Source organism: Nannobrachium achirus (assembly GCF_963921795.1).
Source record: "Nannobrachium achirus genome assembly, chromosome: 4".
NCBI classification, from domain to species: domain Eukaryota; kingdom Metazoa; phylum Chordata; class Actinopteri; order Myctophiformes; family Myctophidae; genus Nannobrachium; species Nannobrachium achirus.
The window spans coordinates 23,419,277-23,434,410 of NC_137813.1; the positions used below are offsets into that span (position 1 = coordinate 23,419,277).

Here is a 15,134-nt window from a genome sequence, read left to right on the forward strand (position 1 = left end):
TCCGAACACAAAGAACAAATACACTGAAGACACCAAGAACTGAGCCCCACTTAAAATTCTGAGATCGTTTCAACAGTGTGTAAATCTCCCATGGTCGGGGGGGGGGGGGGGGGGGGGGGGGGTGTTCCCCTTTAGGAGAGCGGCAGAAGTTTGATTCCCTATGCGTTCAAAACTGGGTGATTGCATTACGGACCAAACCATCTCCTCTGAACAGTGAATAGAACTATGATAAATGCTAGACTTTATGACCGGTCTCTAAGATCAGCACATAACAAAACCACACTGGATGTTGCACAGCATTCAAATGTGCAACTGAGTGACCACACACAACAACATGAACAAACAAGGAAACTGCTGTTGCAGTGGAGGCTATTAAAAACGTATCATGCATTTAAGAGGGGGGAACTTTTGAGAACAGCACTCATGCCTTCCTGGCTACTGGCTGCTTATTGTAATTCCTCCCAACAAATGTGAGCTTCTGAAGGAGCACACGTCCCCTGGGACTGAATTGAATCGGGTCCCTCTGGAGGAGAAAGAGACTACCGGTGGCACAGCGTTCCCTACAGTATATTTAGCCAACAAGATGTGTTTATTTGCACAGAAAGGAAGCTGTCATTGTGAACAGCTGTGGACCCGAGACGGCCCTGTCACAGAGACCTGTTACATGAATAGGAAACTGGGGTCATCCGTGTTGGCCCAAACAGGAAACCACTGTCCCAAAGTAAAAAGGTAGTGGATGACACTAAAACAAATTGTGCTGTTGTTATTGGTTGACATGGCTACCATTCATACATACCCTGTAGTACAATTCTCAGCGTAATTTAACTCTTGAGTGTACAAACGCAACCAAATGGACCTGAAAGGATCCCTTTGGTTACATTTGTACACTTTCAGAGTTGCAATTTAATAAATTAACACTGAGGACTTTATTGTATATTAAAATGAAAATGTAGCATTTATGATTATATTAAAGCACATTTTAAGGGATTTCTGTGAAAAGCTTGTTTTGCGTGTCTATGGTGTTCTCCTAACTGTCAGTGTCCTGCAGTGTCTCAACAACGCATCAGACATGACTTGGAGGACAAATTAAAAATAGCACATCTACAAGCTCACAACATGATGTTTTGTGAGCTTGTAGATCAGCTATTTTTGGAAAAGATATTTGGTGTAAATGGAACAAAGAAGAGGGCTAGACCGCTGGGGGATTCCTGTCAAGAAAGTCCAGTACAGTTTATAGTTACATTTTTCTGGGCTTTATCCATAATACTAAGCAACGCTAGCCTGGAGCCAGCCTGGAGCCAGCCTGTTCGCTCCGTTCCACATTTTGTATTGTCTCTTGATGCGTAGAGACAAAACAAAATGTGGAACGGAGCGAACAGGCTGGCTCCAGGCTAAAGCAACGCCGCTATCACCAATTACAATAAATGCCTTTCACAATACATAGGCTTTAATGATGAAAGACAAGTTGTCAAAACAAGTTGAAACTCATAATGAAGATTGATTGAAAATATGTTTTCCAAAAAAGAATTTTCACGTTGGCATGGGAAAGTACAATAATAGGTGCGGCAGTGGCTCAGGGGTAGAGTTGCCGTCTTAGAACACGGAGGGTTCCCAGTTTGATCCCGGGCCCCCCCAGAGTAAGTGTCGAAGTGTCCTTGAGCAAGACTCTGAACCACTAACTGCTCCCGATGAGCAGGTTGGTGCCTTGCATGGTTTCCTCCGCCATCGGTGTGTGAATGTGTGTGTAAATGGGTGAATTGTTGCACCCCAACTTAACCGAGCATAAGAGCAATTGTCTGCTGAGGAAACAGGTGTCTCTCTATTGTACCCATGTTGTCGGTCTGACCTGCACTGCAGACAGAATGACACACGCTCTCAGTGTTGTTTTACAAGAACAAGATAAAGTATTAGGCCATTTACAAAAGAGGTGGAATAAAAGGTGGAGAAACAGGAATAACATTTAAAACGGGTAGCGCTTGAGGAAAACAGCAGGCCAGCCAAACATGCTGTGACACCACTACACTCCTCTGATCCAGATATATTACAATGACTTACAATGAAGTAGAGGTAATCTGATATACTGTAGTGTAGGCTAGATGCATTTTGGGAACTATTTTACTGTAGGTCTAACAGTTGAATTTAAGTAGCCTATGGCAGTATGGCATGACAGCCTGAGGGATGTAAAACCTTTTATTTGAGCGTGTTTTAAACAACAGACGCAGGAATACAGTGTGATAACAAACAAAACAAAAAAAACACCAGTTCTTAGAAATCCTTGTGACTAACTGAAGATTGCAAAACAGAGAAGTGATGCACAAACTGTCCCTTAGGGTAGGCTGTCTGATACCAGGGCAGCGCGCGCACACACACACACACACACACACACACACACACACACACACACACACACACACACACACAGTCTCACACACAGTCTCACACACACACACACACAAACACACACACAGAGTGAAAAGATATTTTTATGTAATTCTTACCTGTAATTCTTAGCTGGATCCTGGGGTCTTAGTAGTGTAGGCTATATAGGCTATTAGAGGGCATAGCTGCAACATGTCAGATGCAGCCCAGCTGACTGAGAGACTCACCGGTGAAGGGTGAACAATACAAGGACCACATCCTCCACTCCGCAAAAATAGATCCTCTTAAAGCCAAGACAAGTGAGCTTATGTTGCAAAACAGGAACCGAATGACTCTAGCTGACTTTAAGGGACTGTCACTGTATTGAGTCTTGTGGGAGGTGCATGCAGCTTTGTTGCTTATACAGATGGACGGACCACATGCTGGGCACGGTGGCACCTGCAACATAATTGCACAACTTTTGGCGTTGTGCTTTTCTTTTTAAAAGCCCACTCCACTCGAGCAGGACTATACAGCAGGCTACGTCTGTTCTTTTGCTGGGTTTATTAAACGACAGAAACGTAGCCTAGGCCTACTGCATTGTTGAGTGAAATAAATAATGGTATGGCGCTTCCTCATTCAAAGTGGAGGTCTGGTTATGGTATGCATTTAGCCCTGGGGCCTAGGCTATGCATACGCATTATAGCCCTGCACAATTAATATTCGTATTTGTTTAACTTCTGAGCCCTGGTGAGCGAGAGTTGTAGCATTTGTAGAATTAATATCTGTAGGCCTACGTTAGCTATTGATAAAATGCTTAAATGTGTAAATGTTTTGCGTTTGGCGCAAGTTAGCGACGCATAACCAAAGGCTTTGCTTTGATGATTTGCGAGTTTCCATTTTTTATATGCACACTATCAACAATTTACCAGCAGATGTCGCTGTCCACTCCTAACACCGAGCGTCTGTGCAGCCTAACCTCAGCTCAGGCTCTTGTGGAGAGCTGGACCCCTTTTACTATTCCAACAGTGAGCGCGCCAGAGAGGGAATGGGACAGAAACAGATAGAGGTGGACAGAGGTGTGACTGGGAGGAAGACAGACACAAGGAGACTCAGAGCCAGCTGATCATTTGCCATAACCTATTTATGTTTATGTTTGGATTTCAAAGGGGGGGAAAAAAGCTGAACTGGCAGTATAGTTTTGTCGTGCGTAAACGAGATAAGTTGTCCTCCAAATTCATAGGAGTTCTGCTACACTTTTAAGCTGAAAAGACATTTCGAGGTAGTGACCCCTGGAGTTTTCTTTTGCCTCATAATAACATCTCCTTTATTGAGCCTTGACTAGGTCTCGTGCGTATCCGTGCGTCTGGCTTTTCGTTATCCATTAATGAGTTACTTTGCCTTGAATTTGTCTTAAGTGTTATGATCACTCGTAATTTAAATAAATGATACCGATCCTAATTGACTTTTCTCTTGTTTTTTCACCCCCTCCCTCTCAATTAGGTCTACATTTCAGGGCGAGAGTCACTGCTGCAGGAGCGCGGATTACAATGATACGGGTTTTGGAAGTTTGGGTCACCTTGGTGACAGTCTCTGTGCTGACCAGAGCGGTTCTCGGAGGATACGGGCTGAGCATGTTCGCCGCGCAGTCCTCGCCGCCGGACCCGTGCTACGACGAGAACGGGAACCCGCGGCGATGCATCCCCGACTTCGTCAACTCGGCGTTCGGCAAGGACGTGCGCGTCTCCAGCACCTGCGGGAGCCCCGCCGCCAGGTACTGCGTGGTGGCCGAGAAGGGCGAGGAGAGGACGCGCGACTGTCACACGTGCGACGCCGCCGACCCCAAGAAGTGTCACCCGCCCGCCTACCTGACGGACCTCAACAACCCGCACAACCTCACCTGCTGGCGCTCCGAGAACTACATGCAGTACCCGCAGAACGTCACCCTGACGTTGTCGCTGGGGAAAAAGTTCGAGGTGACTTACGTGAGCCTGCAGTTCTGTTCGCCGCGACCCGAATCCATGGCCATATTCAAGTCCATGGACTACGGGAAGTCGTGGGTCCCCTTCCAGTTCTATTCCACTCAGTGTAAGAAGATGTACAACAGGCAGAACAAGGCGACCATCACCAAGCAGAACGAGCAAGAGGCGATCTGCACGGACTCGCACACGGACATGCATCCCCTCACCGGCGGCCTCATCGCCTTCAGCACCCTGGACGGGCGGCCCTCGGCGCACGACTTCGACAACTCGCCCGTCCTCCAGGACTGGGTCACCGCCACCGACATCAAGGTGGCGTTCAGCCGGCTGCACACGTTCGGCGACGAGAACGAGGACGACTCGGAGCTGGCGCGCGACTCCTACTTTTACGCGGTGTCGGACCTGCAGGTGGGCGGCAGGTGCAAGTGCAACGGCCACGCGTCCAAGTGCGTGAAGGACAGAGAGGGGAACCTGGTGTGCGAGTGCAAGCACAACACCGCGGGGCCGGAGTGCGACAGGTGCAAGCCTTTCCACTATGACCGGCCCTGGCAGCGAGCCACGGCCAGAGAGGCAAACGAGTGCGTTGGTAAGGCATCACATTTTATTTATTTTTGTAATATGTATTATATTCCACATGGCATTTATTTTGAATCTAGAGTGTATAGGCTCCAATAACCAAACTGTCCAATCTCAGAGTTACAAATGGATATGGGGCATATTTTACAGTGTATATTTCAATTAATGTTGTTGTTCGAAGATCACATTTTTACAGTCGAAGTGGCTAATTGACGCTCTGTTAAGTCGATATTGCCATTACGCACAAACAGGCCCAGTTCCGCGCAATAGCCGTCATTGCAGAGAGAGAGAGAGAGAGAGAGAGAGAGGAGGGAGAAAAAGAAAATATATGCTCTATTCTAGGCCTACTTATCAATTGTCTCCATTCCACGAATTTTATTTTTCTTAATGGAAAAAATGTAGGCCTACATGGTAGCCATAATTCAATTTGTTAAGGGGGCTGTTTTTATTTTATTTTGGTGCATCAAAGTGGCTTTGTTTTGAGAAATTATAAATTATTATAGCCAATAGTTTACAATTGGTTTAAATTATTTATTAAACGAATGTGAATTTGAGTGTAAATGATCTAGTTTAGACTAAAGGCTTTCAATTTAAGGATGGGGAACGGGATCGAGTCATGGCCCTCAAAATATCAAAAAGAGAATATATAACAATATGCCTTGGCTTTTAAATGCAATGGAATTATTACTGCAGAAATTAAAACATTTCATTATTCTTAATCTTAATTATATCACATTTCATCTTGATATCATTAAAAGCTTTCATTTGCAGCACTTAAATCACAATATCTTAGAAATATATAAGGCCTACAAATTGGTGAATTCTGATTAAAAATTGGTGAATTCTGATTAAAACTGCATAGATACTTTGTTAATTGTTGTGCAGTTCGGATGGGATTTCTTAAAGGTTAAACATGGAACCTAATATTGTTTTGAAAACATTCATCTCTTTGAGAATGATATTTATAATGATGTAGACTACAGTAGCTATGCCATGTCAACATTTAAATAATAAGTAATTTCCCTATTAAGCTATTCTATTAACAACAGCATTTAATTCCTATCCATTCCCATTTTCCACATTCATGTACCGTATGTGATGTTGAATGCTGATTTTTATCTTGCACATCCAGGGGGGAAAAAAATCTCCAAAAGAAAAGAAAGGGCAGGAAGTTATTTCACCAAACAAGTGCGGGTGCCTGAGTGCGTAATTGCATTTTGACCAGTGTTTCCGACTGTATAGTGGTTCAATAGGAAGGAAACATTGCAGCTGCACAGATAGACGGCAGGGGCGTGTTGTGTTTCCCTAAGCAGGTGCCTTTATCAGATTGGATGGGCGATTAAGGCGGGTTTATTGACATTTTTGGCACGTTGAGTATAAACTGCCACTTTGGGACCAAGTAAGCTATTCAAAGGGGTGGACAAAACATGAGGTAATTGGAACCCTGTTCTAAGTTTGTATTCTATCACGGCAGAGTTTATTTACTGCATAGCTTATTTTCACCAGAGCTGGGTGGCTTGTATTAACACAGCCACAGATCAAGCCCCTGAGCTACAGTGAACCTAAAGTGGGGAAAAGCAACAAGTTCCGACACTGCCATGGTTTGCTCAACGACACGGAACAAGTGAACAACTTGTTCTCCTTGCCCTCTGCTTTTCGCCCCGGCAAGGCCAGCATGTTGAGTGTATTTTACTGAAACAAAAGCTTGTCACTTGTGGCATCCATCACGCTGTCAGCGAGAGGCCCCTTTCACCACCTCTCTGTTTATTGTGAGCGGTGTCATCAGATAAAGCTTCGGGAAAAGCCAAAATAAGCACGCCGTCCAATGGAAGGGTGGAGAACAATAAGGGTGGCCCGACACCTTATTGTGAAAGACGTCTCATGGGAGGAGGTGTTGTGTCCATTGAGCTGTGCAGAGGGAATTCAGGCCAGGGTACAGCCGGTCTAAAAGCCAGTGGTTCTCAAACTTTTACATTTCAAGGTCTTCCCTTAAACTCTCTGACAGTATACAAATGGAGCCGTTTGTACACTTTTACAGACTTGTAACCGCTTGTCAGAGTTACAGACCTGTAAGGGTCAATTTAGACCCCCTTAAAGCAGTGGTTCTCAACCTGTGGGTCGGTCCCCAAATTATTTTGGGGGGCCCCCAGATGATGAACTAAATGTGCAACATTGTTTTCTCACTCAACTCAACAAACCAACATAAAGTTAAAGTGTATAGAGAGATAGAGAGTATCTGCACATTTCTAAATTGTCAATTTAAGGACTCTTTAACTCTAAAATTACAAATTAAACATTGGCCAAATTGTCAAATATTGCGAGGCGTTGTGAGCATGTAGATCAGCTATTTTCACAATAGAACCATGTTATACGAAATATCCCCAGTTAAAATAGGATTCTGTTGGGGGTCGCGGCCTGAAAAGGTTGAGAACCACTGCCCTAAAGGAACCTAGAGAGTCCCTGGAATCCACTTTGAGAACCACTGACTGGTGTAAGCAATCCTTCTTGGTCTGTCTGTGATTTTACAGTTTATTTGTGATTATAGGGAGGAATTATGACGTATTAAGGCATATTTGGCTTATTAGACAGGGATCCTTTCAAGACATTAATTGAGACAAGGTTATAGAAAAGGAGTGAGGTATGGTTATGGGAGAGTAGTTGCTACCAGTGATTGGCGGTAAGCGAGCAGGACTAAGTCAATTTCCCATGTCCTTGCATGCGGGGTTGCCATTACATTTTGTAGAAAAGTATTTATATTGGCAGCGGTAACCCTGCACGTTTTGCATTCCCATCAACTGTTGTCGCGTGAAATGCAAATCCTGCCATAAGACCTGCAACCTGTTCTGCATTTTTGTGAAACGCACTCTCTTTTGTTAAAGAGTGTTCCATGATGCTATTTGACCATGCATGTGCCACCAGATCATTTACTTTAAGGCACATATTAGATTAGAAAAAAGACACACGGTCACACGCACGTATACACGCACACACACATGCACGCATACATGCACACATACACGCACACACACACACACACACACAGTGACACACCAGGCCCTCCCTGTCCTACTTTAAGTCTGGGTATCCCAGGCAGCTGCTTCATATTCAGTGTGTGCACAGCGTAGCGTTGACCCCTGACAGTCAGGGCTGCGTTCCTCCCTGGCCTGACTGATGGGCTGTGAAGGGAACTGTGGGAAAAGCCTCCCTGCCAAGTGGGTTTTGAGGCAACTTGAAAATGGTAGCCTTAGTCACTCATACGTGTAATTTTGCACTTGTTCAATTTCGACTTTGTTTTTGCTGTCCCGCTGCCATGCAATGTTCTGTTTTATAATGGCGGAGGTTTAAAACGGGCTTCATTTCCTTATGCTGTACCTTTTCATAAGCGTTCGCTTTACACCTTCGTGCTCCGTGCCTGAACAGTCACGTCTTCTTCCCCGATAGAGCATTTTCTATTGGTTTGGGTGTGTTTTGGTAAGGAAAATAGACAAAGTTTCAGCTTGTAATTTCAGCATGACATCCTGCGCAGAGGCTTTAAAACTGTGCTACTCATTGTGCACGAGTTTCCTGACTGACACCAGGTCAGTGAGTGTAACTCTCACCCAATTAGACCGCTGGTTTTATCTTAGATTTTTATCAGCCCGTTCTCTGCTCTGCTGAAAGCATTTGGCAGCTTTTGAACACACACATGTATGTCTTTCTCGGTTGCGACTGACACGTCTGCCACCCACAAGGCAGCTGAATTGGGATATGATTGTATCAGTTGCCTACTGGCTCTCCTCCCAGTCCGACCAGCACGTACTGTTAGCTGAGCTCTAAAAATAGTGGTCATTCCGAATGCATGCTCACAAAATCCACAAGGCTTGTTTGATATTAGCATTTAGTGGAGGTGTGAAGGGAAACCACAGCTATAATTTTATAAGCCAAAATCACTATGGACCTGTCTTGAAGGTCACACACTTGAGTTAAATTCACACACCGGATTTGACTGTGTAGCTGGTTCAGTACAGTTTGACCAACTATTTAAACTAAGGCTAAGCACTGATAACAGTAATGTTGTATATCAGTGGTTCTCAACCTGTGGGTCAACCCAGGGGGCTCCTTAAATAATTTTGGGGGGTCCCCAGATGATTAACTTAATGTGCAAGATTGTTTTCTCTCTCGACAGTAAACAAACCAACATAATGTTTAAGTGCATAGAGGGAATCTGCACATTTCTAAAGTGACAATTTAAGGACTTTTTAATACCTCTAAGATGACAAATTAAACATTGGCCAAATTGTCAACTATTAGAGGCAGAAATTGTGAAAATAGCAGATCTACATGCTCACACAACGCCTCTCAACGCAACCGTGTTATACAAAATGTTATGCCTCAACTCTTAGTACTCGTAGGGGGTGGGGGGGTCCCCTGTTAGAATATTATTATTTTGGGGGTCACGGGCTGAAAAGGTTGAGAACCACTGATGTATATTACCAAATGGACCCTTACGGATTGGGGTCCTAGAGATGAAAGAGAGTCCAATGGCCCTAATGTATGTCAAATTGGGGTCCTTGAAATGGAAAAGGTTGATAATCACTGAGCTATATCGACAGCATTACAACATACTTGTAGGTTATTGCTACAGTATGTCTGTTTGTTGTTGTTTGTTGTTTAGTTGGGTCATTGGCTGCCTGAGATCCTCTCTAGAAAGCAGACTCGGCTCGCTGTTGAGCTGTGTGTTGGACTGGTCTCCCCCCATGTGTCTGACTGGGACCACTGACGCTGTTTCTGCTGACTGTGGCTGCTGGGCGGCCTCTCGTATCCCCTGAGCTGCCAGGTCGGACCAGACTGGTCTGTTCACCATCTGGCCTGGGTCTCATTTCAGTCGCACCGTAGCGGCCCATTATGTGACGGCACAAAACAATGTCTCAGACTAGGGATGGGACGATACGCGATATTTTCGTTTGTCGCAATAAGAAAATACTCACGATAATCGTATCGTGGAGATTTAATTCATTGTGATGTCGTCCTCCGTCATGCACTGGGATCAATCGCCTTTTATTTGCTGAGCTGGTATCATGCAGTTAAAACCTTTAAAATTGGTAAAAGGTAGTTATAATATACGTATTGATACAGTCTTTTTTTCACTCTATCAAATGTCTTTGCCAAAAAATAGCAGATCTACAATCTCACAACGTGTCGCAACGCGACGCGTTGTGAGCTTGTAGATCTGATATTTTTTTGGCAAATGTTCCACCTCAGGATAATGGATTTTGATTATCGCGATATCGTAAATCGTGATTTCTTTTGTCACAATAACCGTGATATGAAATGTTCATATCGTCCCATCCCTTTCTCAGACGCATGATGTCATAGGTATTCTCACAACTCGTGCTTTCTCTCTCATTCCACTCTACCTCAGGCCCATCCTCTCTCTCTCTCTCTCTCTCTCTCTCTCTCTCTCTCTCTCTCTCTCTCTCTCTCTCTCTCTCTCACTCTCTCTCCCCTCCACTCTCCTTCTCTTTCTGTCTCTCCTGTCCATCAAAGTGCTCCCCCTTCAGGGACGTTGGTTTGCAGCTTGGGACATTTTGTGGCTCTCGATTCTTCATGATAGTCATACGGTCAGAGGATGTTATTACAATTCCTGGGCTTGTTTTTCGTTACAATTATTTCTGCTCTTGGTATGTTTTCATGGTTAACGGCATTACCATAACATATTCAATAATGTAATAAAGAAAACACAAAATATTTCAGATAAGCAACTACAACATTATTATTATTGTTATAATAGAATATTAATAATAATTAATATTCTGTCAAGCTGTCAACTCAGTGTGAATAGATAGAAAAGAAGATTGGAGAAAAAAAAATAATTTACTTACATTCAGTGATGAACCTTCACAGAGCACACAGACCATACTGTATACTGTATGGACAGAAATATATGCGTATCTCAGACAGGATCATGTTATTGAATAAGAAACAAAAGTGACTGACAAGAGAAAACAAGAATTGTTTTACTGTATTTCAGTTTTTTCAGCTTTGAAGACAGAAGGGCATTAGGATAAAACTAATGAAATATCTTTGAATCCTTGGAAGTAATTATGTCAGATCATGTTATCACTATAGAACAATTAGGATTCAAGTTTAAAAAGGCAAATCTGCTTTTTAAACAGCCTGTGAGTAGCAGAGTTCTATTTAGATGCACTGACCAGTTTATCTATCATTGAGGGACCTCTGCTGTGAATGAATGGAAAATGTCATTTGTCTAACTAATGGTCGTCCACAGGAGATAATGAGCAGTAAGTAGATACACAGATGTGTGTGTTTCTTTTGCAATGTAAAGTCAAGACAAGTACAGTATAGGGATGGGACGATATGAAAATGTCATATCACAATTATTGTGACAAAAGAAACCGCGATTTACGATATTATCGCGATAATCAAAATCCATTATCTTGGGGCGGAACATTTGCCAAAAAATAGCAGATCTACAAGAGTGAGCTTGTAGATCGGATATTTTTTGGCAGAGACATTTGATAGACAGTGAGAAAAGACTGTATCAAGTACGTATATTATAAGTATCTTTTACCAATTAAGTGGTTTAAGTGGTACTGGATAATGCAGCTTGGCAAATATAAGGTGAATTGATCCCAGTGCATGACGGAGGACGATATCACGATAAATTAAATCTCCACGATACGATTATCATGGGTGTTTTTTATCTCGATAAACGATAATATCGCTTATCGTCCCATCCCTAGTCAAGACAAGCACAGTACATGGAGTACCAACAGTATACTAATATAGCCATATGTAAATGATCTGAAAACAAACAATATCCCATGGCTATAACAAAGTACCAGTGAGACAACTTTGACTATATGGCATGCATTCATTTATTTTCTTATGCATAGTAATCTGTTCTTCAGTCATCATGAAAAGGAAACTGTCAAAATCCCAAACCTAGAAATGACAGATCCAACACTCTCTTTCTCCAAGACAATAAATCAGAGACTGACCTTTTGACAGAAAGGTTTCTGGTTAACAACTGTTAGCACTACAAACCCTGAGCTCGTTTTTAATGGAGAAAATCAAACCAACACGGTTGAAGTAGTCGTAGTCCAATAAGTCCATGCAGCCTCCAGTCCAAAGCATTGATCACGGATTGATAGCAGAGAGTCTCTTGATGACATCACATAATACAGTTTTGCTTTTGTTAAAGCTGAGATAGGTGAGATATTTCCTTTTGAATGTCATGCAATACCTATTGTCGACCAGTAGTGGTCCTAAATGTCTAAACTCTAAATGTCTCAATAGAAGAGCAAGAGAGCAGTGGCGTCAGTTCAGAAAAAGTTAAGGTATGGCAACATGACTGGTGTCTTGCACGCACGCCCTCGTGCGTGTGCAAGACACCAGTCATGTTGCCATACCTTAGCAGCAGGCACGATTACACTACATTTTATTGTTTTCCTCTGTAGCCAAGGTGTGGCAGCTGCCATAACTTGCCATACCCAATTGACACCTCTGCAAGAGAGTGTGCAGTGTGCACCTCTCCAACCACTGCAGTTGTGCTGCTCATACTCTATACCATATAGATTGGTTAAAATAACATTTAATTCACACACAAAACACGCATGCATTGCAGTTTTAATGTTCAGGGATACAGGTTGAACAATGTAAGAAAAATCATAGCAATATGAGCTGTTGTGTTAATTCTGTTTCAGGGTGAAGTTTTGCTTTGATTGATTGATTGATTGATTGATTGATTGATTGATTGATTGATTGATTGATTGAAGGACAGATTTGCCTCTGTGCTGGCAGGCTAACGGGCAACATACTTTTAGCTCTGACTAATGATAAAACAGGCCTTCCACACTGCATCTATCACGAATGGAAAGCATAATCTTAGCTCCATATGGGCCTATATTCTCATTGCCTAGGGTCTCTTCTGGTCATGTACTGTAGGCCCACTACGACTCTGGTGCAAGGATTCTCTGTATACAAGGAGACCATAAAACAAAGGGATGTATTTGGGGGATCTGAAAAATCCATGCTCTGGTAGAATTCAGTGTCCTCTGGGTACACAGTCTACACACAGTGCATGTTTTGAGGATTTTGTTTTGCTGAGCTCATAATTCAAGACAGACATGACGGTCGAGCCAAAAAGGTTTCACTCAGGCTTCTAAGAGCACACTGAAAAATGTTGTAGTGCTGTGTTGTGGACAGTGGTTTAGAGAGGTGACTCGCAAAGTATCCAAGTGTACGCTATGTTTGAATTACCCACTTAAACCCTATATATTTTGACAAATAGCAAACATAGCAATCTAGTGTACCGTATAGTATGCTCACAACCCGCTTCAATGTGCCTCACTGCGACTCTGCCAGCTTGTACATTTGTTCTATTTTAGATAATTTTTTACGAACATTATTGAAATTTTAGCCCATAATGACATGAAACCATGGTCAGAGACATGATGGAAGTCTGACTCCAACTCGGGTCCTTGCAACTCACAAGGCGCATGCGGTACGTGCACAAGCTGGCTGAACCACCAGGATGTGTCATTTTATCATGGGCTGATTGATATCATCGCTGCCATCACTGTTGACTGACTGGTATGGAAGACATGCAGTTAGGTGACATTGGCAGCTCTTACAGGGATTTGGCTTTAATGAATTGTAACTGTTTCAATTAAACAGATCAGGACGGCGCCCTTTGGGGGATTTTAGTTTTTATATTATCTTTCATTGGTATGTAGAGGTGTAAATGATATAGTAACTGCAAACAGTAACAAAACATTGTATCGTTTGACTTTGTATCGCATCGAATAGTTATGCAATGCAAATAATCGATTGTATGGATACTAAGCGTTGTATTTAGCAATTTTAAGAAGAAAAAGGTGAAACGGGGGACCACAGCTTCAGTCAGATAATCAGATAGGATGACTTATCATCGCTACATATCGCTACACTTGGTTTATTGATAAATTCTCTGTGTTCATGTCAAGGTGGGGGTTTGTCCATATGTATTCTTCAAATACAATGTCTATGTATTTGCCAGAGAATCACTGTGTTTACTTATTTATATCCATAATAAAAAATGTTTCGCTTGAAAAACCTGCACTCTGCATACGTTTCACACAAATTAAAAGTTTTGCTAAATAAATAGTTACTATATCGATTTTAAACCATTGAATTGTATTGTATCACCATGAATGAACCAATAGTACTAGTAAGACACCTGAGGGTGGAATGCGACCTCAGGGTGACATGCGACCTCACCCTAAAGGGCGAGGTCGCGCCAATTCTTGACTCCGACCTAAATATAGCTACTGTCTATGACGGTAGTTCCATATGACATATTGGACTAGACTATCTCCATATATAGTGTTATCAACATCTCCATGTTAGGACTCATATATGGGCATAAAAAGTATGTCATGTGACATCACTTCCTGTACAGACAGTCAGCCATTGACTCCGGATTAACAATGGCTACTGTCTATGACGGTAGTCCCATATGACATATTGGACTAGACTATCTCCATATATAGTGTTATCCACATCTCCATGTTTAGACAGCCAACGACTCCGGCCTAACAATGGCTACTTTCTATGACGTTAGTCCCATATGACATGATGGACTGGACTATCTCCATATATAGTGTTATCCACATTTCGTGTAGCCGCCCTGTACAGTAAGTGATGTCACAACTCGCTGACATCACACTGACATCACAGAGGATACGGACGGTCACAAGGATACGGAAGGAAGGAAGGACACTCAAGCGACACGGTTCTTCAGAGTATATGCGACCTTCGGTCGCAATAATAATAATAATGAAGTTCATATCATATCGTAGACTATGCGTATCGTATCGCTGTTAAAATGTATCGTTACACCCTTATATACTGTATTGGGGTGTAAAAAGATTATATATATATTTAACAATATGCATTCCACATATGTTTTGACCCTGACTTTCTTGCCAAAATGAAGAAGAAAAAAAACTCTAAAAACATAGTGCTAGGACACTCGCAGTTCTTACAGACCATAGACAGACACTTGACAATGGCGCTACAGGTGGTAAAACGTTTAAAAAAATGGAAGTTACGCACCATGACTTTAACTGCTCGTTTGAATGACTTCTACTGTTGAAGAGGACATCCTTTTCTACAGTATACGGAACACAGATGCTCCTGTTGCTGTGTCATCGTTAGTCATGCGTCACATGTTTGCCT

At 42.7% G+C, this 15,134-nt stretch overlaps 2 protein-coding genes across 3 annotated transcripts in view; both read left to right on the top strand.

The window, feature by feature from the left end:
- Nucleotides 1–15,134, top strand: part of hook2 (hook microtubule-tethering protein 2) — a 305,258-nt gene that overhangs the window by 208,088 nt on the left and 82,036 nt on the right. The window lies entirely within an intron of this gene.
- The window catches only part of ntn1b (netrin 1b), a 69,292-nt gene continuing 57,578 nt past the window's right edge, over nucleotides 3,421–15,134 (top strand). The window contains exons 1-2 of one of the 2 annotated variants that reach the window (XM_080725111.1): nucleotides 3,421–3,640; nucleotides 3,862–4,923. In XM_080725111.1, the coding sequence (XP_080581237.1) occupies nucleotides 3,909–4,923 (1,015 nt within the window). In that variant the 5' untranslated portion in view covers nucleotides 3,421–3,640; nucleotides 3,862–3,908. The remainder of the gene's footprint in view (nucleotides 3,641–3,861; nucleotides 4,924–15,134) is intronic. The other variant, XM_080725112.1, reaches the window with a different exon arrangement.